General features: G+C 36.4%; 1 protein-coding gene and 1 pseudogene across 1 annotated transcript; one reads left to right on the top strand and one right to left on the bottom strand.

The window, feature by feature from the left end:
• Positions 1-3531, top strand: part of LOC135213636 (tetratricopeptide repeat protein 21B-like) — a 30434-nt pseudogene extending 26903 nt beyond the window's left edge.
• Positions 3532-3813: 282 nt separating this feature from the next.
• Positions 3814-25656, bottom strand: LOC135213635 (deoxynucleoside kinase-like). The gene is made up of 7 exons (XM_064247666.1): positions 25526-25656; positions 16963-17191; positions 16082-16204; positions 13454-13632; positions 9189-9307; positions 8480-8574; positions 3814-5558 (listed from the first exon to the last, which is right to left on the bottom strand). Exons 2-7 carry the CDS (start codon positions 17188-17190, stop codon positions 5382-5384), a joined length of 921 nt encoding a protein of 306 aa, XP_064103736.1. The 5' UTR covers position 17191; positions 25526-25656; the 3' UTR covers positions 3814-5381.
• Between the last annotated feature and the right edge of the window lie 720 nt (positions 25657-26376).

The raw sequence follows: 26376 nt of genomic DNA, 5'->3' as shown, positions 1-26376 counted from the left end.
CCAACATTGGGTGAATGAAGAGAGAAATGACTTTTAGTTGTGCACCTTCATAACAGTTGTCTTGTTCATGTGAATGAAATATAATTAGTATATATCTTAATGCAAATAGGTATAAATGTTTACCATTATTGTTCCACAGAGAGTTCTATATGTACATTATACTTAGTATTTATTTAAGCTGCAATATCCAGAACAGAGATCTTTCACAAATACATTAAGTAAATAACCAAAAGCAAAGGTATCAACTTCTGAATAATATATTTTTAATTGCTGTTTTCTTTTAATGTCCATTTTAAAATGCACCTCCAAATCATCTTACAAGTCTTAAAGACTTCTTAGGGAGAACATAATCTTTTTTTACTTGTCTAGGTATCTTGGAAATCCAAATGCTGCTCTTAAGTATTTTAACAAGTCCCGTAAGGATGATGAGTGGGGGCAGCGAGCTATTTATAACATGATCGAGATCTGTCTTAATCCTGATAATGACACTATTGGTGGAGAAACATTTGAATCTGTAGATGGAGAAGTAACACAGTCAGGAGCAAGAGACACTCTGGACATGGCTATACGAACTGCAGATAAGCTGCTCAAAGTAAGGTTATTCCATATTGTGTGAATGTGTAAATTAGGGAAGTGAAGGATGATAAAAGTTTTAAATTCAGGTCATTAGTTTTTATTATTTTCAGTTTTAATTTTTATATTATCCTGTTGCAATGATTTCCTTCAATTCATTTTCAGGAACTACGTCCTAAGCCAGGAGATCAGCAAGTTAGCTTGCACATCCTTGGCAACTTCCTCCTTCTTGCTACAAAGCAGAAAGCAAATTCAGAGCGTGCTTTACAAGAATTCATGAATATTGCTAGTCAAGAGAGCTACAAAGATCATGTAGGAGCAATTCTTGGTATGGCTACTGCTTACATGATATTGAAGCAGGTAAATCATTTTGTGATGTCATGTAGTGTTAATGTTTTCTTACACTAATAATAAATCTTGCTTTATATCAGATTTAACTGCCAATGTAACAGTCTACAATAACACAAGATTGGCATGTTCTGTGTTGACCTTGGTGTCACTGATCTCTTGTTATACCTTTGTTTATTCTGTGTGATGCTGTGTATTGTTTATATAGTCCCACCATGCCCTAAGGGGGTGAGGAAAGTGTTGATTCTCCAGGAGTCTAGGCAGGATGGTCTTTGGGATGCATCAGGGAGGAGTATGGTATTGTCAGGTCAACCTAGAAGGTTATCAAGAATTCCAATTAAAAGCAGAAGAAATATGCTAGTTACTTGGGAAGAAGACGACCAAGAGTCAGGGTCACAAGGTGTTGGCAAAATCCCAGCATAAGACATTGATCAGTCAACCTTGATCTAATTATGTCTGCAAAGAGCAGCTGACATGCGCAGTGCTCACTGGAAGGTTCATCTTTGAAGTTTGCAGGACTGCATGGGTTTCCAGACTTGAAAGGCATCTGAAGGTTGGCTTGTTTTGGCTCAAGATTTGGAATAGGATTTTTAACAAGAAAACTAACAGCAAAGCTTTGGATGCTTCGAGGAAGGGAATAGAGGAATTTCAGCAGATGGTAATTCCCTTTCACGATGAGCCTGGGTAAATCAATCAGGAATGTGATGTCACATTGGCACCACCTGACGATCAAGACCTGAATGCACCTTCCAACCATCTTGTCACTTCTTGACATCAAGATGGTGCAGGAAGTACAGGACCTTCGTGTTGAAGGAGGTAGAGGAGGAGAACTTGTAAACCTCCTCATAAGATTTTAAAAGTATGACCAACATAAAGAGTGTCGGCACTGCATACAAGCGAGAGAAAAAGTTGTTTACTATTATTGTGTTCAGTCAAAATGAGAAAAACGAATACTTGTGTTTTTTGGTTGTGTACTTTGCATATAATATACCTACTGTATTGTGTGTTACAAATAAAGAAAAATAAGCTATCTCACTGCCTTTGGCATGAAGTTTTCACTTTAAGTGTGATGGTTATTGTTTGTTTAGTGTATACAGTTATGCATTATTGACAAGGTAAGGGGATTAAGGGTATGGAGTTAAGGTTTTACATCTGAAGAGTTGTTTTTGGCCTTATCCAGGCTTTGCCCCTATCTGGCAGGGCCTGGCTCCATTATTGCAGATATGGGAAAAAATAAACATTATTATTTTTTTTCTTTGGTAAGTTAACTTTTGTCAGTTCACTGTAGATTAGCATTCAGCTCCTGTTATCAATGCATCCAATTAGAAGTGATATGTACATGGTAGTTGTAACATCAAGAAACTGGTGTATTCAGTTATCATTGTACCAGTGATATACTATATGTAAATTACATCACAAGTTTCATTGTAGTATTCCAGTGGAAGCTAAAAAAATTATGACAAATAATTTTAACAATATTTACTTGTATAAAGTTAAATATTCCCTTAATTAGCAAACCATACACCAGTACTTCCTTTAATTCAAACAAAACTAAATGTATTCTACAGACACCACGGGCTCGAAATCAGCTGAAACGTCTTGCGAAAGCTGTGTGGAACTTTGAAGATGCCGAATATCTTGAAAGAAGTTGGCTACTTTTAGCTGATATATATGTACAAACTGGCAAATATGACATGGCCACAGATCTGCTGAAGGTGAGGAATTTCATCCCAGTTTTATCATCTAGCAATTTTCATAGCATTCTTCCTTTGAAGTTGAATATAAAACTCAAATCAACCTCTACAAAAAAAAAGTTGGGTTTATGAAGCCACATAATCTTTTATCAATTTTCAGCGTGTTTTACAGCACAATCGATCTGCATGACATATGAGTACATGGGTTTTAATCATGGAAAAAGGCAGAGCTATAGAGATGCAGCATACAATTATGAACAAGCATGGAAATTTAGCGGTAATACTAATCCAATGATAGGTAAGGATTAAGCTTCGTATTTAGTTGTAAAGTGTTGAATAAATTGACTAATGAGCCAATTTAATTTTTAATTTTTTACTAAAGTATTCTTTTTCATTGGTTGAAGTCCCAGAGCTATATAAAACTGATTTTAGTTGTTTAGTGAGGGAATTTAAAGAAATATTTTGTGTGAGAGTATACAAAAATCCCTTAGTGATAGCAACATTTTTATCTGTATCTTTTATTTGCAGATCAAAGTAGGAACAATTTAAAATTTGAAAACAACAATTTCCATTTTGTTTTAGATAAAATTTAAGTGTTTTTCTGTAAGCTGGTTTGTATTACTACTTAAAATGCACAATCATTTTAGATCAGTTCACCTTGCTGGCTGGTTTTTTCCTGTTACCTTTGGAAGTTGTTTGGATAACTTTAAATATTACATTCACTACTTATTTTTAGTAGCGGCTTCCAAGTACTTAACTTTACTTTGCAGGTTATAAATTAGCTTTCAACTACATGAAGGCAAGGCGATTTGTTGATGCTATAGATGTGTGTCACGTAGTGTTGTCCAAGCATCCTGAATATCCTCGAATACGCAAGGACATCTTGGACAAATCACGAGCAAGTATACGTGTTTGAAACTAACGACTTGTATGTTTACATCAACTATATATATATCTATAATATTTTTTTTTTACTTAATATTGAGCATATTACAAAAAAACAAAAATAGTCATTCTCACCTACAGTATATAGTATACACTACACGATGACTGGGAGTGGTTAAATCTTTTTTAAGGAGATATTTAAAGCTGGAATCCAGAGGGCAATTTTATTATCAAAAGTATAAAATTTTTAAGTGAGTTCACAAATAATGGCATAAATCATATCAATAGACAATTTTAATATAAAATTTGAACACAGTAATGAACAATATCAAACTTCACAGCTAAAATTTTTTTTGTATGATGTGTATGTCAATCATATGAAAGCTTTGGTCTTTTTGATATTCAAGTTGAAATAATAAGTTGACCACTTAACCTTAAAAACTAACTTCTAATTCTGAAGGTATAAGTAAATTATATTTACAAAATAACTTGATCTGAATGTTTATATCATAAGCTAATTGTTTACAGACTATGTACTATTTAACTAAATGCAGGGAGAGAGTTTTACACATGAATTTTATGAGAAACTCAATATATTCATGCATATCAATAACTTGCTAAGTACAAGAATTGCTGCAACACACCAAGATTCAAGTAGAAAGATATTAACAAAAAGTGTAGGGCACAAGTGAATTAATTTCCCAAAAACATGAGTTATATTATATTTACATGTACAAGAGATGGGCATTCACTTTAATATATTTTAACTTTATATATTTAACAAGATGTTAGTTGGAAATGTTAAGTTTAGCATTGTATGCTTTATTTACAATTTACAACAGATTATCTGGAAGTGTGTTAATTTCTTTCATTTAAATCCTGTAACAGCAGCAAAGCTTATAATTATAGATCATTTTGTTAGACCTCATGAAAATATAAAATAAGTAAGATTTGCATCTATATTTGTAATAAAAAAGGAGGATTTAGCACCTATATTTGTGATAAAAATGGCTATACAAATTAGCCAACAATAAATATCATGAAACATTTTTGAAATATTTTATACAAACCTTATCATATTCCAAAAGCTTAATATATAAAAGTATGCAAACACCTCATGAAGTCAAATAAATCCTTTAAAAAACAATCGAGACACCTTATGAAGCTTGGAACATTACTATATACTATTGTACAGCAACTTCTTTGACATTTCAATATTTTTCATGTATTTTTAGAACGTAAAGTAAAGAAAACCCCCAGAAATTTTACAGGTACTTGATTGATATGACAGAAGCAGCAATTGCACCACATAATCAATTTCCCCCAAAGATTAAAAGGCAAAGAAGTTGAAGATAAATCACACTTATCTCCCAAAGGTTATAGCCAGAATCCCAGCCTCTCATCACCCTGCAATCACAGATGCTCTGAGACCAGCTCCTCCTCCTCATAAACATAGTGATAAGGAGGGTTAAGATCCTGATGATCCATCTCCACTTATAGAATGAATTATGATAATGCAATAGTATAGTTTTTAACATTTGTCTACCGTGTGTCCTCTCCATGTATAAATGTAATAACTGGACAGTAAGAGATGCATCATCATTGTTGTTCAATATATCTAGTCCTCATGTGAATGCAGGTGGAAGTGGTAAGCGGTGGTAAGTATTAGTGGCATTTTTGAGATTACTACTACAATATTCTGTCACCTATTTTGGCTCCAGGTATTTCCTGTCAACTAAAAACATGCAACTTCAAAATAACATTATTCAAACAAAAATACTCACTATCCAATATCTGGAATTTAGAGTAACATATGAAGTAAACTACAATTTATGCTGACTTTAAAATGAGAGGGAAAGAAAATAACAATTTTATTACTTCTCATCTCTCTTCACTGACAGGGTGCTTAATTGGCTTCTCTCCCATTATAAAAGATTTTTTCTCTTCATATTCTTTCACTACTTCATTCAAATCTTTATCTGCATCAATAACCAGTACAGGAGCAGGAGGGGATCGTGGCTTGTGTTGAAGAAGCCATCTTTCATAATATTCATGCACCTGAAAGAGATAAAGAGATTTTCAAGCAGTATTCAATCTGTAGGGTAAATGATTGAGCCGCAACACAGAATGCATCACAGTCGGCATCAATCAGAGATGTGACCCCCTATAAACAATGCACCGAAACACCAGAATAAGGTTATGAATTGTATAAATGTATTATGCATTCATGACAATTCATTTGGAAATGTTCGTTGTTGTTGAAAAAGTAACCATATTCCTGAGACAAATTTCAATGGTTTTGCTATGAACATTGAGATGTATTTTTTTTGTTTTGGTAGTTTCTTTTAATTTATTAGAAATATTACATGCAGTGTAATATACATTACAGGCATAGTGTCAGTTTTGTAAAATATAATGGTGTTTTAAGGTTTTAAGTAATAATTTTGGATTTAGGACCTTCATTTCAGTCTTGTATTATGACATCTTGACTGTTGTTCCAATTCTAGATAAATTGTCATACTCAACTTTCCTGCAGACAGTAGTACCACTTATGTACACATTACATGTCAGAGAAGTTTACCAGTTATTCATGCAATTGATGTATAATCATAATGCTCACAAAATATCTTGATTACTTCATATTTTGCATCATCTGCTCTTGGATGTTTGTGGCAGCCAAATGTGCGATACGGCTGGAAAGTTTCCGCCAGTTTCACTACTTTGATAGTTTCCGCCAGTTTCACTACTTTGATAAAGTGAAGTGCTGTAAACAACCATTCTCATGTATTTCAAGTGGTATTTTGAGTGAATTAAGAACAAAATGTGTATACAGAGAGGCCTCGGTTATCAGATAAAACTGCAGATTACAAGGTAAGAACACATTTCAGTTTAAACCAAGAGCTCCAGGAATTCAATGTTTCACTTTCACTAGCATAGGCAAGAAAATGTTGTTTTATTGTGCTGATTACAACTAATATCTTGAGTAATAGCGATAAAATGACAAATGTACATGCAATTAAGTGTTCAGTACAGTGTTAAATGAGCGCTGGGAAGGAAAAGTCCGATTGCGGTGACGATTCTTTGTTATTTGGTGGGACGCCATATTGGATTCAAAACTGCCTTGAATACTTACTTTACGAAGACTTCACATGCTTATTATAGTTCGTATGACAGTTTCCTATAGCTCATTTTGTTACAAAACTTCGATCTTTAGAAAGATTTGCTTGAAGGTTTAAACTTCTTGTTGTTTCACCAATTAAATATAGAGTGATAAGGTGAATTTTTAGTGACTGAATGTTTGCAGCCCAGTCATTTACCCTGTTCTCAATAAAATTTGAATTTTCAAAAGATAAAACCAGTTTTTTCATACTACGTAATCCAAAAATTACATATTCTCATTTGTAGCCTGAAATACCCCAAAACACAGTTTTCTGTCATTCAGAATGAGGAAAAGCCATTCACTCTTGTAGCCTGTTGATTCATCAGCAGGTACACTGATTTTCCTTATGTATAGATGCTGGATGGGTTTGTGAAAAAATTAGTCTTTTATAATATGTTCCATAAAATACACAAGGGCTATCACAAAATGGCTGGAAATCTCGGTTGGTGATGAAAATTCATGATCACTCATCCTGATCTGCCATTAAAGATGAACTAAAGTGGCTGCTGTTTCAATTTCCAAGGCCAGTGTCACCTTCATTGAAGGAGCCAGACAGGACTTTATAACAGAAAACCAGCACAAATCCCAGATGTTACCATTCCACTGTCACAGTTGCCAATACTAGTCAGTCATCAAAGTATTTTTGAAGACTATGCTTGATAAATGTGCATAAGTAGTCACTGAATAGACTTGGAAAGATGTAATAAGAGCAAAACATAAAACAAGATATTTTTATATAATGGATGGATCACAACATGAAAATAACCTTCCAGTAATACATACCAGAAATCCCCTGCTGGCTGACTTCACAGACTCATCTTTCATAATGAGATTGGCCTACAGACTGAGGTCAATGACTGGGAACTTCTGAAACAAGGGAAATATGACTAAAGAACCATGGAGATACATCCAGCTCTTCTTGAAACACCTGTTTCTGGATTACTTAGGTCAACTTGCTTTACAAACCCTTAAACTGCTCAGTGTTACCAGGTACATTTCATTCTACCTACTGAAATGTAAGGAAGGGTATAATTGTCTTAAAGGGAAGCCTTTAATTTTCTCCAAGTCCTTCATGCACTTTGAAGTTCAAAGATCCCAACAGTCTGGGTAGTGTTGTAGATGCTGATAAGGTGAAGGCAATAAACACTTGAGGAGTCGTGGAGGGGCCAAAGCAGAGGGACCAAAACGGAAAGACTTTGCCCTGGAAGATGAACCTGAGACACTTCCTGGAGTCTGGATGGATGGGGATATAGAAGTGTGTGTCTTGCATGTCCGGCGTTATCATCCAATTGCTATGACCGACTGGTTAATTTCCATCTTGAACTTTGCCTTCCTTACAAAGTGAATGAGGGCACTTGTCAAGGACTGGTCTCCAACCCCCGGATGTTTTGGGGACTACACACAGATGACTATATAGGTGCAGATGTCCTCAACTCCTTTTATGGCTCTCTTCAGAAGGAGAGAGGATACTTCCTTCAAAAGGGCCAAATGCTCCTTTAAGCCGGCTGACTAGGCCATCAAGATGGGGAGGTGACAAAGATTTCTCCAAGAAAGGGATGCATATCATTCACCTGAAATTCCCTTTGTATGGTTTCTAGGTCACCTCACTAATTTTACTTGTCATTTAACAGATCCTGATGTCCATGCCTGACCAGTTAATCTAAATCTTTTTGATGCCCAGTCCCTTCAGCATGGAGAAATTATGTCCTCCAACTTCCCTGCCTGTAATTTTTCTGCATACCTCAAGTTAACAAGTGAACACACAAAATATTAAAAAAGGAAATATAAAAAGGAAAAATATAAAAAGGAAAAGACTTACTTGTTTTAGATAATCTAGAGGGACTCCAGCTTCTTCAGATCTGCCTCTTTTCAGCATCCTATCGTGAACTACCTCTGGAGTAGACCGCAGATATACTGTTCAAGAAAAGGATGTAGAAGTGTTTTGAAATTAAGATTACCACATTGGAAGACAAAATTAAGATTACCACATTGGAAGGTAAGTCAGAATACTTCTAGGAAAGAAAAGTCTTAAATTGAAAAGCAAATCAAGATAGTAAGTACTATGCATTGTGAGTAACTGGAGAATAACTGAACAATGGGAGTACAGGCAGTCCCCCGGTTATCGGCGGGGTTCCATTGAGACGGGTTGATGATAAGCGAAAATCACCAATAACCAAAAATCAGCGATTTTGGCACCAATAACCAGTTAATGGCACCTCTGTTTGGTATGTATCAGCACCAATACACTCATTATCAGCGCTGATAACTGGAAATTGGTGCCAGATATCGCAGCTAAACAAGCGGTGTAAAACCAGATCGCCGATAACTGGGGACTGCCTGTACAGATGAATACAGAAGAAAAACCAAATCTTGAAATTAATTTTCTTCTTTATGTGAATCATAGATGTAGCAGCAGAGTTTACTGTTAATTTAACACTACTGCAATCCATGGAATAGTCAATGAAAGTCTACTGTCCCTCTTCCAAAAATAGTTTGAGTGAAATTTAAAAAAACAATAAATGACTTACCAATAAGATCAATGCCAATATCCAACTGTGACTCTAAAAGATCAAAATATTCACACAAGATGCTGTATTCTACACCTTGGAGATGACCACAATCATAACCACTTTCTACAAAACAATACCTGAAAATAAAATGAAATTGAAAATACAAAATTTATAAAATTTGTATATTCTACAAATACAGCAAACCTCCTATTTCCCATGCCTACAATTCAAATTGATTGTAGACACTAAAAAGGTGTTTCTGGTAGATATTTTACTTTTATTAATCCTCAGCAATACTATTAGACCATCAAGTGATTTTAGACTCAAGAGATGACCTACATGGTTAGTTCCCAAATGAGTGGTGAAGAATGAAACCTAAAGTTCAAAGTTTGGCAGCTAGGTATGAAGAAGCCAAAAGGGACAGATGATAAAAAGCAAGAGACAGTAAGTAATAGACACAGAACCCTACATACAGTCTACACTGTAGACAAAGCACACTGGATGAAATAATCCAGTAAATGACTTAAGCCGATGAATACTGGTTAGTGATGGCTAAAGAGACTTTCTTACCTATCATTTGCTGCAATTCCTGAGCTCTGACTGTTAAAAAGGTTTGTGCGTTAAGCAAAGGGACTACGAGAGGGTTACTTCTAGTGAAAAGTAATACGCTTGTAATCATGAAAAAAAATTATTAGTTTAGTATGTTCATAAAAATGACGAAACCAATCACTTGTACAGTACTTATCCCACAAACCTGAGACTGATATAGCAGTATTACAACCAACCAGCCAAGATTAATCATTGATGAAGTGTGCAACATCACAGCTGGATGTGAATACAGTGGACCCCCTATTTGCAGGGATGGGTGCCAACAGCTAAAAATCCACGAATACTTAAAACTCCTATTAAAAATGCTTAGAACTTCTTATTTTGATAGTTAAAACACAAAAAACTTGCTAAAAATGCTTTAATAGTTTTATCACAAAAAGTACATTTAGTCACAAAAATCATATGAAAATACATTTCTAATTTGTGAGTATTTCTCAGTGAAAAATACCACGAATAGGTGAAGTTTCATAGGAAGTTTCAGAAATAATTAGTATACTATAGTATGCATAGAAAAATCTGCAAATAGGCGAGTCCGCAAATAGCGGGGGTCGACTGTAAATTTAGGCATCTCACGGCCTAGGGTTTACAAAAGAAAGACAGTGATGGTGGCAGTCCCTAATTAAGTTTCTGCCTATTCTTTGATGAACTTTATAGTCACATCTAGTTATCCTGCAAATTCAGGCTTCTTGTGATTTATGTGAAGTTAATGGCACAGTTCAGCTCACTTTATTCAAGCAGAGCAGCCAGTATGTATTATATATTTCAAACCTGTTTTCTGTTATCGAATAGTTTTCAGTTTCTGCACTTCTTCTTCCTAGCTTAAACCCATTTTCATATGGGGTCGCCATTGCGAATGAGTCGTCTCCATCGATTTCTGTCCTGTGCCTCGTTCTCTATTTATACCTTTCAATTCCATATCTTCCCCTACACAATCATGCCATCTCTTTCTTGGTCTTCCTTACATTAGTTAAATTAGTCAATTCCAACCTCCACCTATTATTTTTCTTTGGATAAATTACTCTAGTTTGCATGTGGTCAAGTAGCACCAGATTTTCAGGTGTGGGAGTAGGTTTTCTGGGGCAGCGAACTAGATTTGCATGCAGATGCCTCCCTTGTTTGGTGAACAGTGTTCCATCCATATGCATTGATAAGTATTCAATAATTAGTGTATTTTGAAGTCATCTTCATAACTAAATACTCTTTCTCTCTGTTTTGGCTAGAAGGGTTAGAAGTACATATGTTTACATCTTTAAGGGTACTAATTTTTACTATGACTTTGAAATAATGTAATAATAATAATATATTGTTCATATACGAAACAAACCTTCGGTCTTAACATTAGGATAAATACTCAGCGCCAGCTGGAAACCGGTAAAGTTTAAAATAATTGTGTACGCAAGGGACTATTGGCATCTGTGCTTGGTCATGAGACATGTGGGGCCACCCACACGCCCTTCATTAACTCGTGACCCCGTTAGTTATTTTCTTACCGCCTTTAAGTGAGGACGTTCTTTGCTCCGTCCTTTTAAAGCCAGTTTAGTTTGCCCCCTGTTGTTTTCAATTTGTTGTTTGGAATTCCCGGGTATGTGAACATGAAGCCTTCTCATGCTGCGAGACTTCCTGGATATCACAAGAAGCAGATAAACGCCCTGTTATTTTCTTCGACGGTTTCGACGTCGAAGTACTCATCATGTAGTAAGTTGTAGGTGAAGAAACTCTTAAGGTATGGTTAATTCATTACCTGTGCTTGGGAATATCGCATATTCATATGGATTGCCTGTAATCCAAAGCTTTGATGTATCTGGATGTGCTTTGGGAAGTAATTATGGCTAATTGTGCTCCTTTCCCTGCGGGGAGAGGCGTGCATCGCCATCTTGTTTTCGTTCCAGATATGTGGGTACAGAGGATGCAGGTGTGCGGTCGGCGTTAGGCTTATCAGGAGAACCAACCCAAAAAGGACAGTTGGTTTGATGTATAACATCGTGTTGCCATCCAGGATCCCATGTGGTAGGGTGCTGGCTTCGCATTCGCGTTGCTCAGTGACGTCATAAACATGGCGACCGCCATGACGTCTCTTCACAGCTGCGGCCTACACGAAGGCATGCTTCCATTTTCATTTCGAGGTACAAGAGTACTTTACAACTATGCTTTCGGATGGGAGGTTTTTAATGCACATTGTTTTTGAGAGAAATTACAAGCCTTAGGAGGTGTATAAGTCACATAATGGGAAAGACACAAGTCTTTCCTCTGTATCTTCTGCTTAGGCGTCAAGCTTAGGTGACTGGCTATGATGCCAGTGCGTTCTCCTGCCAATCCTGGAAAAAACAAAAAAAATAAGGACTTCGTAGCTGATCCTCAAGCCAAGAGAAGAAGTTTCTTCCCCATCTTTGAGCCAGGATTGTTACATCCCTATTATATGAAAGCAAAAAAAGTAGTTGTAATTGTCGAACAAGTGAATGATGGAAAGTTAGTCTAGTGTGGCTGCTGTGAAGAGTTGGAAAGGCTAGAATCAGGGATTTCGTGACTGATCCTCGTGCCAAAAGGAGAAGAATAATTTCTTCTTCATCTTCGAGCCAGGACTGTCACATCCTTGTAAAGTAGAAATGCCACAGAAGGTTGGGTCTCTTGATCTTGGCTGCAAGAGTACCATAAATAGCCTCATGCTTCCATGCAGCGTGTTGACGTCATAGCCAAGACCGCTTGCAAATGGTGGTAGTCATGACGTCACAGCCTACTGATTCTCGATTTACTTCGCTGCCTCCGGATCCTAATACGGTTTTTGACTCATTGGTACACACAGTAATGAAGAATAAACAGGATCTAGAGGTGAAAATGGCTAAGTAAGACAAAAAGAAAAGGCGTGATTCGTCTTCTTCTCTAGATGGTGCCATAGCTAAGTTCGGTGGCATCACTGAGTGTACCAGTCAAGAGTTGGAGGATACGGGATTTCGTGACTGATCCGCGGGACAAGAGGAGAGGAGTAAATTCTTCTTCATCTTCGAACCAGAACTGTCACAGCCCAATCAGCAAGAAAATCAAGAAGTCAGTGGCTGGTAAGCTCAAAGCAATCGGACGAAGCCGTTTACAAGAGTCTGAACGAGCGAAAGCGTCAACGGTCACTGGGCTAGCGGCCGACGTGGAGTTGCCAGTGGTGACTACACAGAGTCTAAGAGAGACTACAATGCCGTGGCTTAACTTGATACATACGCCGATGCTTTTACAAACGTTTTCCATGGACTCTAGATGTCAGAGTAATAAAATATAATAAAATTGCTCTCATATTTGTATATAGGATTGCAAACAGATACCTTCTCAAATCCTACTGATTATAATATTTTCAAGATCGATTGGTATTTGAACTTTCAAGATAAGCAGTTATAAGCGTTTTTACTTGGGGCTCTTAGTATTCGCTAATTTTAACTATTGGCATGGGGGGGGGGGGGGGTGTCCTGGTACTCATCCCCCCGCAAATACGGGGGTCCACTGTATCCAACTAAAATAGACTCAATTACATTATAATCCAATTAAATAATTTTGGCTTTCATTCATTTCATTATGAGGCCATTCAAAATAAAATGGGCTTTTCTATGGGTGTACTTTCCTGAAAACACAATAAAAAAGGTAATCCTAATATACTGACCATCATGAATTAAAATTAAACCATTACAAATTACCTGTTGTTTTGGAGAGATCTCTCAATTAACTTGACGGGGCAGTTAGTATCTTGAAGATGAATATCTAAGCGAGTAAGTTGAACATAAGACTGAAAGAGGAAACTCCAACGCTGTGGATCTTCGTATAATTTTCCTAATAGATTGTGACCTTTGAGATTAGTCCACAAGCCTAATGGTTCCTGGAATAATTTTGGAAATATCAAATAATTAAGTTTGCAAAAACGTCAAAATAATTTTGCCGATTATAATTAAAAAATATGAAATTATATTCCTAATAATGACAACCTGTATAAGCAATTTTACGAGCCAAAATTTTTATACAATAACTATATGGATGGGAGACTAAGGTAATCTTGCCTTTAGATTTAGAAACATTGTGAATTAAGATCTGTTGATGACCCATTACAATCAACTTACAAGGTTACCCTCATTGCTTAAGTTCCTAATATTGTACTAATATGGACCTTAATAAGCAGTATTACTTTTAAAAATCACCTACAATCTATAATGTTTTAATTTTAGCCTAAAATTACAACAAAACAAGGCATCTTTATTCTTGACATACTATGACTTCCATCATTTCCATCTAATACCAAATAATAATACCCCTGGTGTCATCTGTTCACATTTTTGCCTATAGTATTTGCTAACCTTTGTTTGGAAGGATGTGATTTTATATTTGACTGCAAGCTCTGTACTAAAATGCTTCATAATGATTATATCCCTTGGATAATGATAAAGGCACTTCCAACACGCATACATAATTCCGAATGGGAATTAAAATTTCTTTTTAGTTACCATCAGTACATTTACATACATTTTTGTTAACTTGATGTTTTGATCTTGACCTTTGGATGCTTAATGTGTATTGAAGGATTTAGAAAACCAGATAGTTTTAACATACCTAAATCAGCTGTGTATATAAAAGTGGTTCCTATGAAACAAAATTACAACATATAAGGAGTGGTAAAAAGGTGTTCAGTCTTCTGAGATGGTTCCATTCCTGGAAAGAATGGATAATGATAGGATGGTGAAAACTAAGCACAATTTTCAACAGTTAGGAAGAGATCAAGACACGAGAGGGGTGATTAGATGGCAGTTGGTATGCTAAGGGCAAATATCTAAGCAAGTAAGCCGAACGTTCAACTAAAACAAAAATGAATTTCATCATTGTGAATCTTAATTTTCCTAAAGGATTGTGGCCTATGAGATTAGTCTGTAAGCCTAATGGTCCCTGAAACATATCTGAAAACTTCATAATGTCTTCAGCAACTAGGAAGCAAGACAGAAGTGAACAGCACATTGTGCATCGGGGGTTTAACACAGAGCTAATGAACCTTCTGAACTTTTATACACACTTAGTTCACCCATAATTCAAGTATAAATATGTTATAACTTGCCATCTTGTATTTTTTATGGAAGACTTTGTTGGGGGAAAGAGCTTAGTTTTGAAAACATAGTGTTTTCTTCTTAGATGTTCACCTCTTAAGCCACAACCCATTACTGCTCTGGCTTTTACTGTTACAATACTTCCACTTTCCACTGTACTGATGAGATACAAAACTGTTTGACTGTGTAAAGTTGTATGGTGGTGCCAGTGAGGTTGTCCAAAGGCCATAAACCAATCAATACCTTGTCCTAAATCCTCGTCCTCTATATTTAGCACATTTGTCTATGAGGCCATTTTATGTGCTTGTAAGGCTGATACTTCTCAGTTGTATAACAAATTGTTCAATCAATATAATGCTCTGTTCTTCTGCTTTGTTAATATCCTGTTGCCCTTGTAATTCTGTTTTATATGTATAATCCTCTGTCCTCTTATCTTTTACAATACACTTCATAACCTTATTAGTGTACTTATTCAATACTTATATAATTCAGACCACCATTCACAAAAAGTATTCTTTTTTTATAATTCACAGGTATGAATGCCTGGGTTATTCGGTTCCTTAGTTTTACCTTTCTACACTTTTGTATGATTAAAATTAAGTATACATACAGATTGAATATGAACGAACATCAACAAATTATTTTTTTACATCTTTCAGTTGATAAAGTGTTCCATTACTGTAGTGAAAACTTTCTCAAGCCTAGATTGTGATGACACTACATGACAGTGATACAAGATCTAGGATATTATAATAAGACCAAATATGATTAAAAGACCTCTCGTCCAAGTTAAAAGATGGAAAACCATTTTTATACTATACCAAAATACTAAGGAACCTGTAATGAAATCTGCGTGGTAGGTGATAAGATTAGCTACTCTTTCTGAGGTGATGGAATTGCCAGGAAACACAGTTAATTATTATGTTTGTTGAACTACTATTTCTCCAAAAAGTTACTGACAATGCACTTTCATCTATGGCATAATTATAAAACCAAATGAGCAGAAATTAACTCTTGATAATACTCTAGTTATTTCTAACATTTTTTTCTTACAAACAGAGAATCATATATAGAATTTTGTTAACTGGAAAGAAACCAGTTGCAAAATCATGTTGAAAGGAAGCCAGAGTTGCAAATCATGTTGAAATAGGATTACTACATTCATCATCCTTGACCATTACCACCTCCAACATAGTAGTACTTTATAATCAAGAAAAATTAAAACATCCAGAGCCTTACTTGGTAAGTTGCTACACCTGGAAGCGCAGAAAAATGATGAAGGAAGGTTGATTTACCACTACCAATGTTACCCTCAATGGAAACTGTAAATGGTCTTGATTTTCTTTTGCTTTCAGAGGATGCCTGTAAAAAATAAAGAAATTTAGGGCATATACTATCAAACAACTTTATTCTAGTTAAACACATACAGTACAGTCCTGCTTCTTAAAACCAGCACCCTTGGGACCAGGCCATAGCCAAATTACAGAAAATCCCGAATAATAGAAATCTCTAAAAAATAAAAAACCTTATGCAAACGATCTTGGCACCTCATTCCACATATACAGCGCTGTTATCAAAAGTAGAACAAAGCTCATGAATAATCACCGTCATTTTTATGGTTTAATACTTTAGCAAAATTCGGCCCCCTCCATAACCGTCTCTCCGGAAATGTTTACACCCTCGTTTTGTCTGAGCTTAACACTTACAGGCCGGGCTAAAATATATATTAAGCACATCCCTAGACCGGGCAAACTTTAAGGTCGGCCAATTTAAAAAAAAAAACCAATGGAAAGAGGAAGATAAGCAAATGCACATGGTATAAGGAAAAAAAGTACCATTGCCAAACATATGATATAGCATAAAATATCTCGAATAAACACTGTGGATAAGGCTCGTACTATTTTATAGGGCAGAAACTTGGGCACTCAAGGAAAGAGGAAGGACTATTGGAAAGAACTGAGATGAGGATGGTGAGATGGGTTGCTGGAATATCACTACTGGAAAGGAGGGAGTGTCAAGATATAAGAAGACTAGGGAAGCTTGTCTGTTCCACAGAAAAATCCATGACTAATCGGGGGCTGGCTGTACAAATACAAAAGAACATAATGAATAGAACTTACTTTGGAAGCCATCAAGTCAAAACTTCTTTGAAGAAGCAATGATGCAGGCAACAATGACATCCCAGAGGGTCCTTCCACACCATGTTTCAAGGGTGAAGAAGATGGGGATCTTCCCAATAGATTCTTCACAGCTGGATCAAGGAGATTACATCCTTTCTGGAGGTCAATGATAGGTTCTTCTGAAGGAGGGATCTTTACTGGAGATTCGGTTAAGATTTTCGAACACATCCTAAAAGACAAGAAATTTTCTGTGATGCCTTTTTACAGGAACATGGGCTAGAACCAATTGCTGCAGCTTCAAATAAACCAAACCTTATGAACAATGATTCGCCCTGCAATTTCTATTTTAGATGAGTTTAATATTTTTCTTCTACTTCAAATCTTATAATACTTCTGATGTATTTATGTGGCATTACATGTCATAATATAATCTTACTGTAAACTCTAATGTTGAAAATTTTCCAAAGCAAATGCATACTGGTTAAATAAACTCTGGCATATAAAATTAGCTAGCAACAAGAGAGTGCGTCACACTTTGATTGCATGTCTCTCTCTTGTACAGTAAGTTCCAGAAGTGAAGCGACAAATCTCAGAATTGATCGTAATTCTTTAGAAACTCGTGGGGTTGCCAGTTAGTATATTTTATTCCAATTATTGTCATCCTATATCTGATAATACGAATCAGTGATTAACTGTATAAGCGCAGAAAGTATTTCCCCAGTAAATGATCAATGTTAGTTCAATAATTGTTACTTTATTGAAAACAAAAAAAATTCCCCAAAGAAACATCTGCGGCTCTCAAAAGAGTGATATCAAGTGTTCACCATAGAGTGCAGCAGGAACCGAGTGCATAAGCATTGGCCTAATATTTGTAAATTAACTTTCTGTTTATAGCGTTATATTGAAAGTTATTATGATTTCTTTTGATAAAGCACAGAGAAGTTTAGCATCTGATTAAATGAAATATAACTAAGACGCAAGTTGGTTGTAAAAAACAAAAAACAAATCCAAGTTATATGCGCGTTAGCATCGGTTACATGGTTAGACCTATTTCAAGAATCAAGGAAATATATTTTCCAGCTTGTTAGTTAATAATTTCATCGAATCTCAATTGTGCAAATTTTTGCATGTGGAATTGCGTTCAGTGTCGCACCAAACAAGTATTTGCGTAGGTTTCCACTTTTTTTTTTTTTTTTTTTGTTTTTAGTGCATAAGTGAGACTATTCTTGTCCATACGATCCGGAGTGTGAATATGTTTGGCGAGCATATTTCAATTCGAGTATCTCCTGTTATGCTCTCTCTCTCTCTCTCTCTCCCTCTTTCTCAGGACCTTTTTATCTTGTCAGGAATAACCAGAGGTCTGTTTAAGAATCAAGCACTAGGCCTATTGGTCATGTTCGGGTGCTTTCTATATATATATACATATAATATATATATATAGAATATATATATATCTATATATATATATATATATATAAATATATATATATATATATACACACACATCAACCTTTTACCTCAAATCTTCGAATCATATCCTAACCGTGAAATTTAAGACTTACCCAAACTCATATTTCCACGGACGACCAGTAATCAGTTCAATCCAGTCAAGCATTATTATATAACAGAAATGTATGAGTTTTTTGGATATATATATATATATAATATATATATATATATATATTATATATATATACAGGAGGTCCCCGGGTTACGACGGTTCCGGCTTACGACGTTCCGAGGTTACGACGCTTTTTCTTAAATATTCAATGGAAAAATCCGTCCTGGGTTACGACGCTTGTTCCGAGGTTACGACGCTGACGCTTCCGACGCTCCGAGTTAACGAACGCTTTTAAAAAACGCATACTATGATAAAAATCCTTTATAGTTTAGCACAGTATATTAATAAAAATAAGTTTTCTGGTTAGATTACAACAAAAATTTTGAGATTATGATGATTTTTCGACACTTTTTATGTTGTATTTTTCTATGTTTTTTAGTGACGCCTCATATGCGGAACTAGTTTACCGAGCGAATGAATACATATAGTTTACATATAACAGTCCAAAAGCGCAAATAATGAAAAAAATCATTGCTTGTTTCCAGTAATAATAACAAACGAAGTTTCTGGTTAGATTACAACGCAAATTCCAAGTATCCAAAGAGAGACATTATCCAGTAATTTGATCAGAGAGAGAGAGAGAGAGAGAGAGAGAGAGAGAGAGAGAGAGAGACGAGATAGAGAGAGAGATGAGAGAGAGGCGTCTTCCGACGCTCCGAGTTAAGGACAGAGAAGTGTTCGTTTTCGTTAAACGGCCTCTGACTCATGCCAGTAAATGTTTTGTTGATATAATAATATAAGCCTATTTAAAGATACGTTTACTTTAATTAGTCTATATGATACGTAAATAGTAATCAAACTGTTCTTGTAGCCCTCAATATTTGGCAAAATCGAAGTATCCAAAGAGAGACATTATCCAGTACGTAATTTGAATCAGAGAGAGAGAGAGAGAGAGAGAGAGAGAGAGAGAGAGAGAGAGAGAGAGAGAGAGAGAGAGAGAGAGAGAGAGAGAGACGCTTTGGCAACAATGGTCTCGGGGGTTTTTATAGCTTCCTTCTGCTTGATGATCGTGGATATTGTAGAAGGATTTCGACCATACTCGTTTGCCAAATCGACGATACGAACGCCACGTTCATGCTTTGCTATAATTTCATGTTTTGCTTCCATCGAAATCATTTTCTTGGGTTTTTCTTATCACCTGCTTTGTCTTTAGCTTTGAGACCCATGGTTAATAATAAAATAGACAAAATAACACGAAAAATAGGCGCAAATACAACGAACTAAACAACGACGTGTTAACATGCAGCACCAACAAACAAACAGACTGAACGCCATTTATCGGTCGCCTATACAACTAACACTCATCGCAAAATCGTATCTCAAATATTTCGTTGTATATCAAAGCTTGTATTTTCGCAATTTTCTGTTTGATCTCAAAACATTCGTATATTACGGCAATCGTATGTCAAGTTTCCAATGTAATTTGATCAGAGAGAGAGAGAGAGACGAGAGAGAGAGAGATGAGATGAGAGAGAGAGAGAGCGAGAGGATGAGAGAGATGAAGGGAGAATGAGAGAGAGAGAGAGAGAGAGAGAGAGAGGCTTTGGCAACAATGGTCTCGGGGATTGACGTAACATTTATTTTCTGAACAGATAGGACAGAGAAGTGTTCGCTTTTCAGTAAACGGCCTCTGACTCATGGCAGGAAATGTTTTGTTGATACTAATATATAAGCCTATTTAAAGATACATTTTACTTTAATTAGTCTATATGATACGTAAATAGTAATCAGCTGTTCTTGTAGCCCTCAAGATTTTGCAAAATCACTCCAGGTTGTACATAAAACTTCAAGAATGTAGTGTCACCAGGAGGATTACAATAGTTTTTACCTTCAAGAACCAGCATTCTTTTATGAAAATAACTCCAGTTGTACATAATACTACAGAAACAACATGTAGTGTAACCAAAGGATTACAAGTAAGGTTTTTATAACTTTTTATTAGTTTAAGACATATTTCCAAGCGTCGTTCCGGCTTACGACGATTTTCGGCTTACGACGCGTCTCAAGAACGGAACCCCCGTCGTAACCCGGGGACTGCCTGTATATATATATATATATATATCCAAAAAACTCATACATTTCTGTTATATGGAATAACTGCTTGGACTGGATTGAACTGATTACTGGTCGTCCGTGGAAATATGAGTTTGGGTGATATAACTCTCTTATGATACGTCCACTTGCGCAAATTCAGTCTTAAATTTCACGGTTAGGATATGATTCGAAGATTTGAGGTAAAAGGTTGATGTGAAAAGGTGGAGTTAGTATTGTGGGTAGAGATAGAGGTAGAGGGGGGGGAGAGGTGGTTGGGGTCTGTCGTCTCCCTACTTAACCAGATGGTGATATTACGGGTGTTCTGGTTGCTTGCGACCGTCTTTCTTATTCTTTGCATAGCGAGTCTGTTTCCCAGGTGCAAGGACAGGTCCTGGTATCGGTCCTGAAGGTTCTATCTTTGCCTAAATAACAGACAGTGGCCCTGCATTGTAAGCCTTGCAATGCCCGGAACTAGGCCTAGTCACCTGAAGATTGCAGCAGCAGTTAGAGCCTTTCTCGAAGATGGTGTTTTATGCTCGGTCCTAAAAGCTAGAATTAGAACTACCAACCACACCCCACTTCTCTATTGAATTTAGGTGCATTCATGGTTGATTATGTTTAATGTCGCGGAGATTTTCCCTTTTCATTCTATTGATACTTGCATGGTTTTATTCATCTTTGCTAAAATAATTGATAATACACTATGATATTAAAATATTTGTTTCCACATTGCTAGAAATATACATTGGTAATGTTGGTAATCCTGTGTTGAACGAGAATTTCAAATTGTTTCGTTTCTATAGTTTGAAGTAATTACTATACTTTAAAATAATTAGTGTTACCATAATTTTTTCTTATGATGTTATAAATATCATAGATTTGATATTTGTGCATCATATGATAGCCTTATTTTGCTTGATAGAGTTTTCACTGTAGAAAAAAAATGATTTTTAAGCTAAGAGTTGTAGTTGCCAGTTAGTGAATTTCGAACGAAATCCTCTGAAATTTGTTGCTTCAGTTTTGGAACTTACTGTACCACACTAACTTATAAAGAGGATCATACATAGCAACTTCTTCAACACATATTCTCAATAACATACATGAACAACAACAATATACTGTATCAAAACTTCAAATCTAGGTGGCTTTGTATAAAGTAAATAAAACAAGCAAATAATTAACAGGAATGCTAAAACTAAAGGAATATTCAAGCTGAACCAGGAAAAAACCCTTTCCTTCGACCTACTGTCAGTCAGTTTTGACGACCAAATATCAATGACATATAACAGAAACATTAACATACAAAGAATCAAATCTGGTTGCTAAGTAAGAGAAATAATTTGAGGCAGGAAATTAACAAGGATGCTTAAGATGAAGGGGATCTTTCCTACACATTGACCCCCGGCAAAGTTCGGGGATCCTACCATAGGAACAGTGGTGGATTTACGGGATGGGGGTGAGGGCCCTAGTCATTTGAACCTCCCCCCGGGTATGAATAATACATAGAACATTGTCTTCTTTCAATAAATCATTGTTATTAGCAAAAATTTTGGTTAATCTACTGATCATTTCAACAACAACAACAACTGAATAACAACAAAAACTAGGCACTGCTGTGTGTACATAGGATAAATGAGCGGACCGTGACATAGTGGCCACTTCTCCCAGAACGCGGACACCTTCCCGAAAAAGTACTTAAATTCACTGCCGTAAGCATCAGTCAAGAGTTGTGGCCCATCCTGGCAGAACACTGAGACCTCTACGCTCCTCTCGAATTGTTTTCTCCTAAATTACAAAATAATGGCATAGGGTAAACAACCGCAGACAATCCATCATCATCGCGTGGCTCGGTCTTATTCACTCGATATTTAATTGGTGAAACAAGAATACAATCATACATCTTTAAGCATACCATTCAAAAGATTGAAGTTTCATCAACATAATGTGATATATGAAAGCCCCATATGAACTAAAACAAGCATGTGAGCTCTTCGTAAGATATGTTTTCAAGGCAGTTTTGAAATCCAATATGGCAGCAGTCGTGTGACTGGCTGGTCTAACCACAGACAATCCACCATCTTTCCCAGCCCTCATTTGAACAATGTTAGTATGTATATGTAACGTTTATTGATCTTACTCAAGATTGCAGTTGTAATCAGCACAATAAAAGGTATTATTACAGTTTCAACCATTATGGGAAATCTATTATATTGATATTTTTCCCGAGTAAAGCACGTGATAACAAAACACTTCTTCTCAATACATTATTGTCGCTAATGCATACTTACAGAGAAAAAAAAAATTAAGTTTTTACCTCGAATTTTTCCTAAGTCGGGAGAGGTGTTTCCTCTACGGTAATGTTTACTTTTAATGAGCCCTCTAACTTACTTTCTTACGCAAACAAAAGCAGTTCCAGTTACTCATTATTGGCTGAGAGGTGTGACATCGTTATGACGTCATGGGTTTCATAACCAATTACGAACGACTTTAGTCGAAAACTAAAGTTTCACTAGCATTTCAGCGGAGTAAAAAAGTTACCTGTCTAGTGTCCACTGGTATCCTTGTTTGACTGAATACTCGAATAATGAAGCAAAAAACGGCATTTTGTCTTCCTGTACCTATGGCAGAGGCAGTGGCTGGCCCTTCTGGCATTAATTTTGACAGACCTTCGATTTCCTACCGATTGTTTGCAGTGCAATGTGGTCGTCGGGTACCTGGCCACTTCCTACTTTAAGTTGCATGTCAGGGAACCTTGCAACGGCTTCACGTTTCCTCAAAGCAGCAGCACATTTTTATCAACCAACAGTTTAAGGTAAGTTTCATTAATTTATAGAGTATATTATAATGGTGGTAGTATAACGATGTATACAGCAGAACCATCACTTTGGATTTGGTTTGATGGATGTTAGGTAGTGGCCTTAAGGGGGGGTCGCAGGGGGGCGGAGCCCCCCCCCACTAGGCTAGGTAGGGGTACAGGGCCCTAGGTAAGGTTAGGTGGTTGTATTAGGTTCGGTAGTGCCCCGAAAATCACTTTTCTCCTCCTCCCCCCACCCAAAAACCCCGCTTCCCACTGGGATCCCCCATAATTGAAGTAGTAGGTTTATGCTTAGATTTTGTGTGTAAGAGTAACTCTTAGTTTCTTTCTTTTTTATTAATTTCCTCATGTTTCTATGCGATGTGCAACACCAATCGGTCGTTTTTTACCGTTTTTCGTCGTTAATACTTGAAAACGGGTGCGGCCTTCTCCTGGACATTTACCTTTTTCTGGAAAAACTCGTTTTTTTAACTCCAATTACATAGTAAATCTCTAAATCGGATGGTTTGCAGTCAAAATAAATGTTAAATCCGTTGGAACAACATTATTTCTGATGCAACAAATACATTTTTATTCCAGTTTTCCCATAATGGTTGAAACTGTAATTTTACCCAATAAAACAACATTTTGTTGCCTATATTAGTGAAAGTATGAAACTTTTTATTACCGGGTCATGGTTTGAACTGAATTCATTTTTACCTTGTAATCGGTGGTTTTATCCTTACTGCCATCAATACTGAAACTCCACAGTGCTTATTTGATTGTTATTATACACGTTTTGGTCTTAATTCACTCCAAATTGCACTTGAACTACGTTGCTGTTCCTGGTTCCTAAGCGCTCACTCCACAAACAAAGTTACGGGCAGCACACGAGTACGTGGTGTATGAGGTGCAAAGCTTTATTCCCTTAACTGTTTACTTTACTCATTATTTAGTTTAACTTTACTTTGTTACTTCAAAATGTTTATTTAATTCATGTCTATTATCCTTTTTGCAACCAAATTAACCCCGAAAAATTACAAATATTTCTGATGTACTTACGAGCAGACGACGCAACAAAAAATGACTCATCGTTGCCAATCTAGTGGAGTGTCACACATAAGGCGATGCATTTACAAACTGTTTCCATGAATTCTAGTTGTCATAGTAATGCAGTAATGATAAAATTGCTGTAATATGTATATATACTACAAATAGATACGCTAATTTCACTTATTATCCTGGTTTTGTGTAAATCTTATACCCATTTTGGAGGGTAAACACATACCAATTGACAACACTGATAAACAATTGAAGAGTGCAAAGAATAACCAAATAGTCCCTTGGATAAGTAGTGGTTGGAAGTCGCGTGTTTACGATTGTTGTGATGAAAGTGCCCAGCCCTTTATGGGCACAAGTGGTGTGCGGATTTAGCACAGGAAATGGGAAGTTTGTTGACACAAGCGACTCCACAAACATCGAGATGGCGTCAATCTTCTAAACATTTTTAATTGTAAGTAAAAATTTCAAAAGCGTCATGGGGGTAGTGTGCACTGCATTGGCCACACTTTTCATTAACCTCTGTTTTTATCTTAAAATATGGCCTTAATTTCTAACTTTGGAGGAAATACTTCGAAAGGAGAGTAGGTAGAGGTCTTGAGCTCCTTTTATCACCACCAACAACTCATGACTGATGACCATCTCTGGTGTCAGGACGTGTTAAAGTACTTTTTTTGGAGGGTGGCCAAAACCGCGGTAGTCGGTGAGTTGGCCAGTCCAGTCGGTTGTTAGCCCTAGGCTTACTTCTTTTTCAGGAGGGTGGTCGCACTACGGTAGAGGGCGGCCATTCGGGTTTTTTTACCCTGGTATAGTAGCCCTGCCAAGAGCTGGCGTTAACCTAAGGCCTAAGCTGAGGTATTAATCTGATGAAAATGCGCATCTTGAAGTATACCAAACAGAAGTTATCCCAGGCCTTGTCTAATTCATTAACTCGTTTAGCTAGTATAGGAAGCCTTAGTTAATTAACCAGCTTTATAGAATTTATGGTCAACACACCGCTAAGAACTACAATACACTAAACAGACTCAGCCATATACGTATATGTCACATATTACCTTAAAAAGTTAGTGCAAAATATGGGCAAAAATGTCTTCGAACTGGTGAACCTTCGCGCCAACTCCGGTGAAAATACATCCCAAAGTAAGATGCCACTTTCATATTTACGTTCCCAATAATTCAGCTTTTTCTTCCTTCACACCACCACAGCAATGGCGTAATCGTTCGTTCATGGCGTTGGAAAACTGCTGTTTTGCTTAGTTCACAAATTCACAATCCACAATGCACTATGGTGCAACGTCAATTCAGCTTGCATGAGCATGTTGGCACTAGCAGGCAACTGCTTATGCAACAACAACCATCAACAATTACAAAAGCGTTCTTCAACTTCTTCTTCTCTCGAAAGTTTTGCTTAATTCCTCGTATATTTCCTTTATTATGAACTGTAATTTGTACTACATTGTCATTAGTACAACAAAACTGGCCATTTGATGCATCCATGAGCTTACATTTAGGCAGTTTGTCCCTGATCCACAATTATAATCATTTTAAACAGAATGTCCCTACTCCATTTTTTTTAAACAGCATGTTACTAATCAGCGATTATCCATCTTAAGCAGAATGCCACTAATCCAAGAATAACCATTTTAGCAAGCATGTCGCTAATCAATGATTCACCCTTTTAAAAACATCATTAGTTCATGATTAATCCATTTAAACTGGTTGTCAGTCACTACTCCATGATGATTCATTTTAAACAGCATATCAATACTCCAAGACGAATACCGCAAATATCTGTGGTTAAAGAAAGCTCGCAACAACCTGCTGTAATGATGGAAATCATTCATTTAGCATTTATGACAGTACTCATGGAAATTGGTGGACTGGAAAACCGAATTGCTTTTCATCT

Source organism: Macrobrachium nipponense, chromosome 43, assembly GCF_015104395.2.
Source record: "Macrobrachium nipponense isolate FS-2020 chromosome 43, ASM1510439v2, whole genome shotgun sequence".
Taxonomy (NCBI): Eukaryota; Metazoa; Arthropoda; class Malacostraca; order Decapoda; family Palaemonidae; genus Macrobrachium; species Macrobrachium nipponense.
This window is presented reverse-complemented; position numbering and strand designations above follow the sequence as displayed.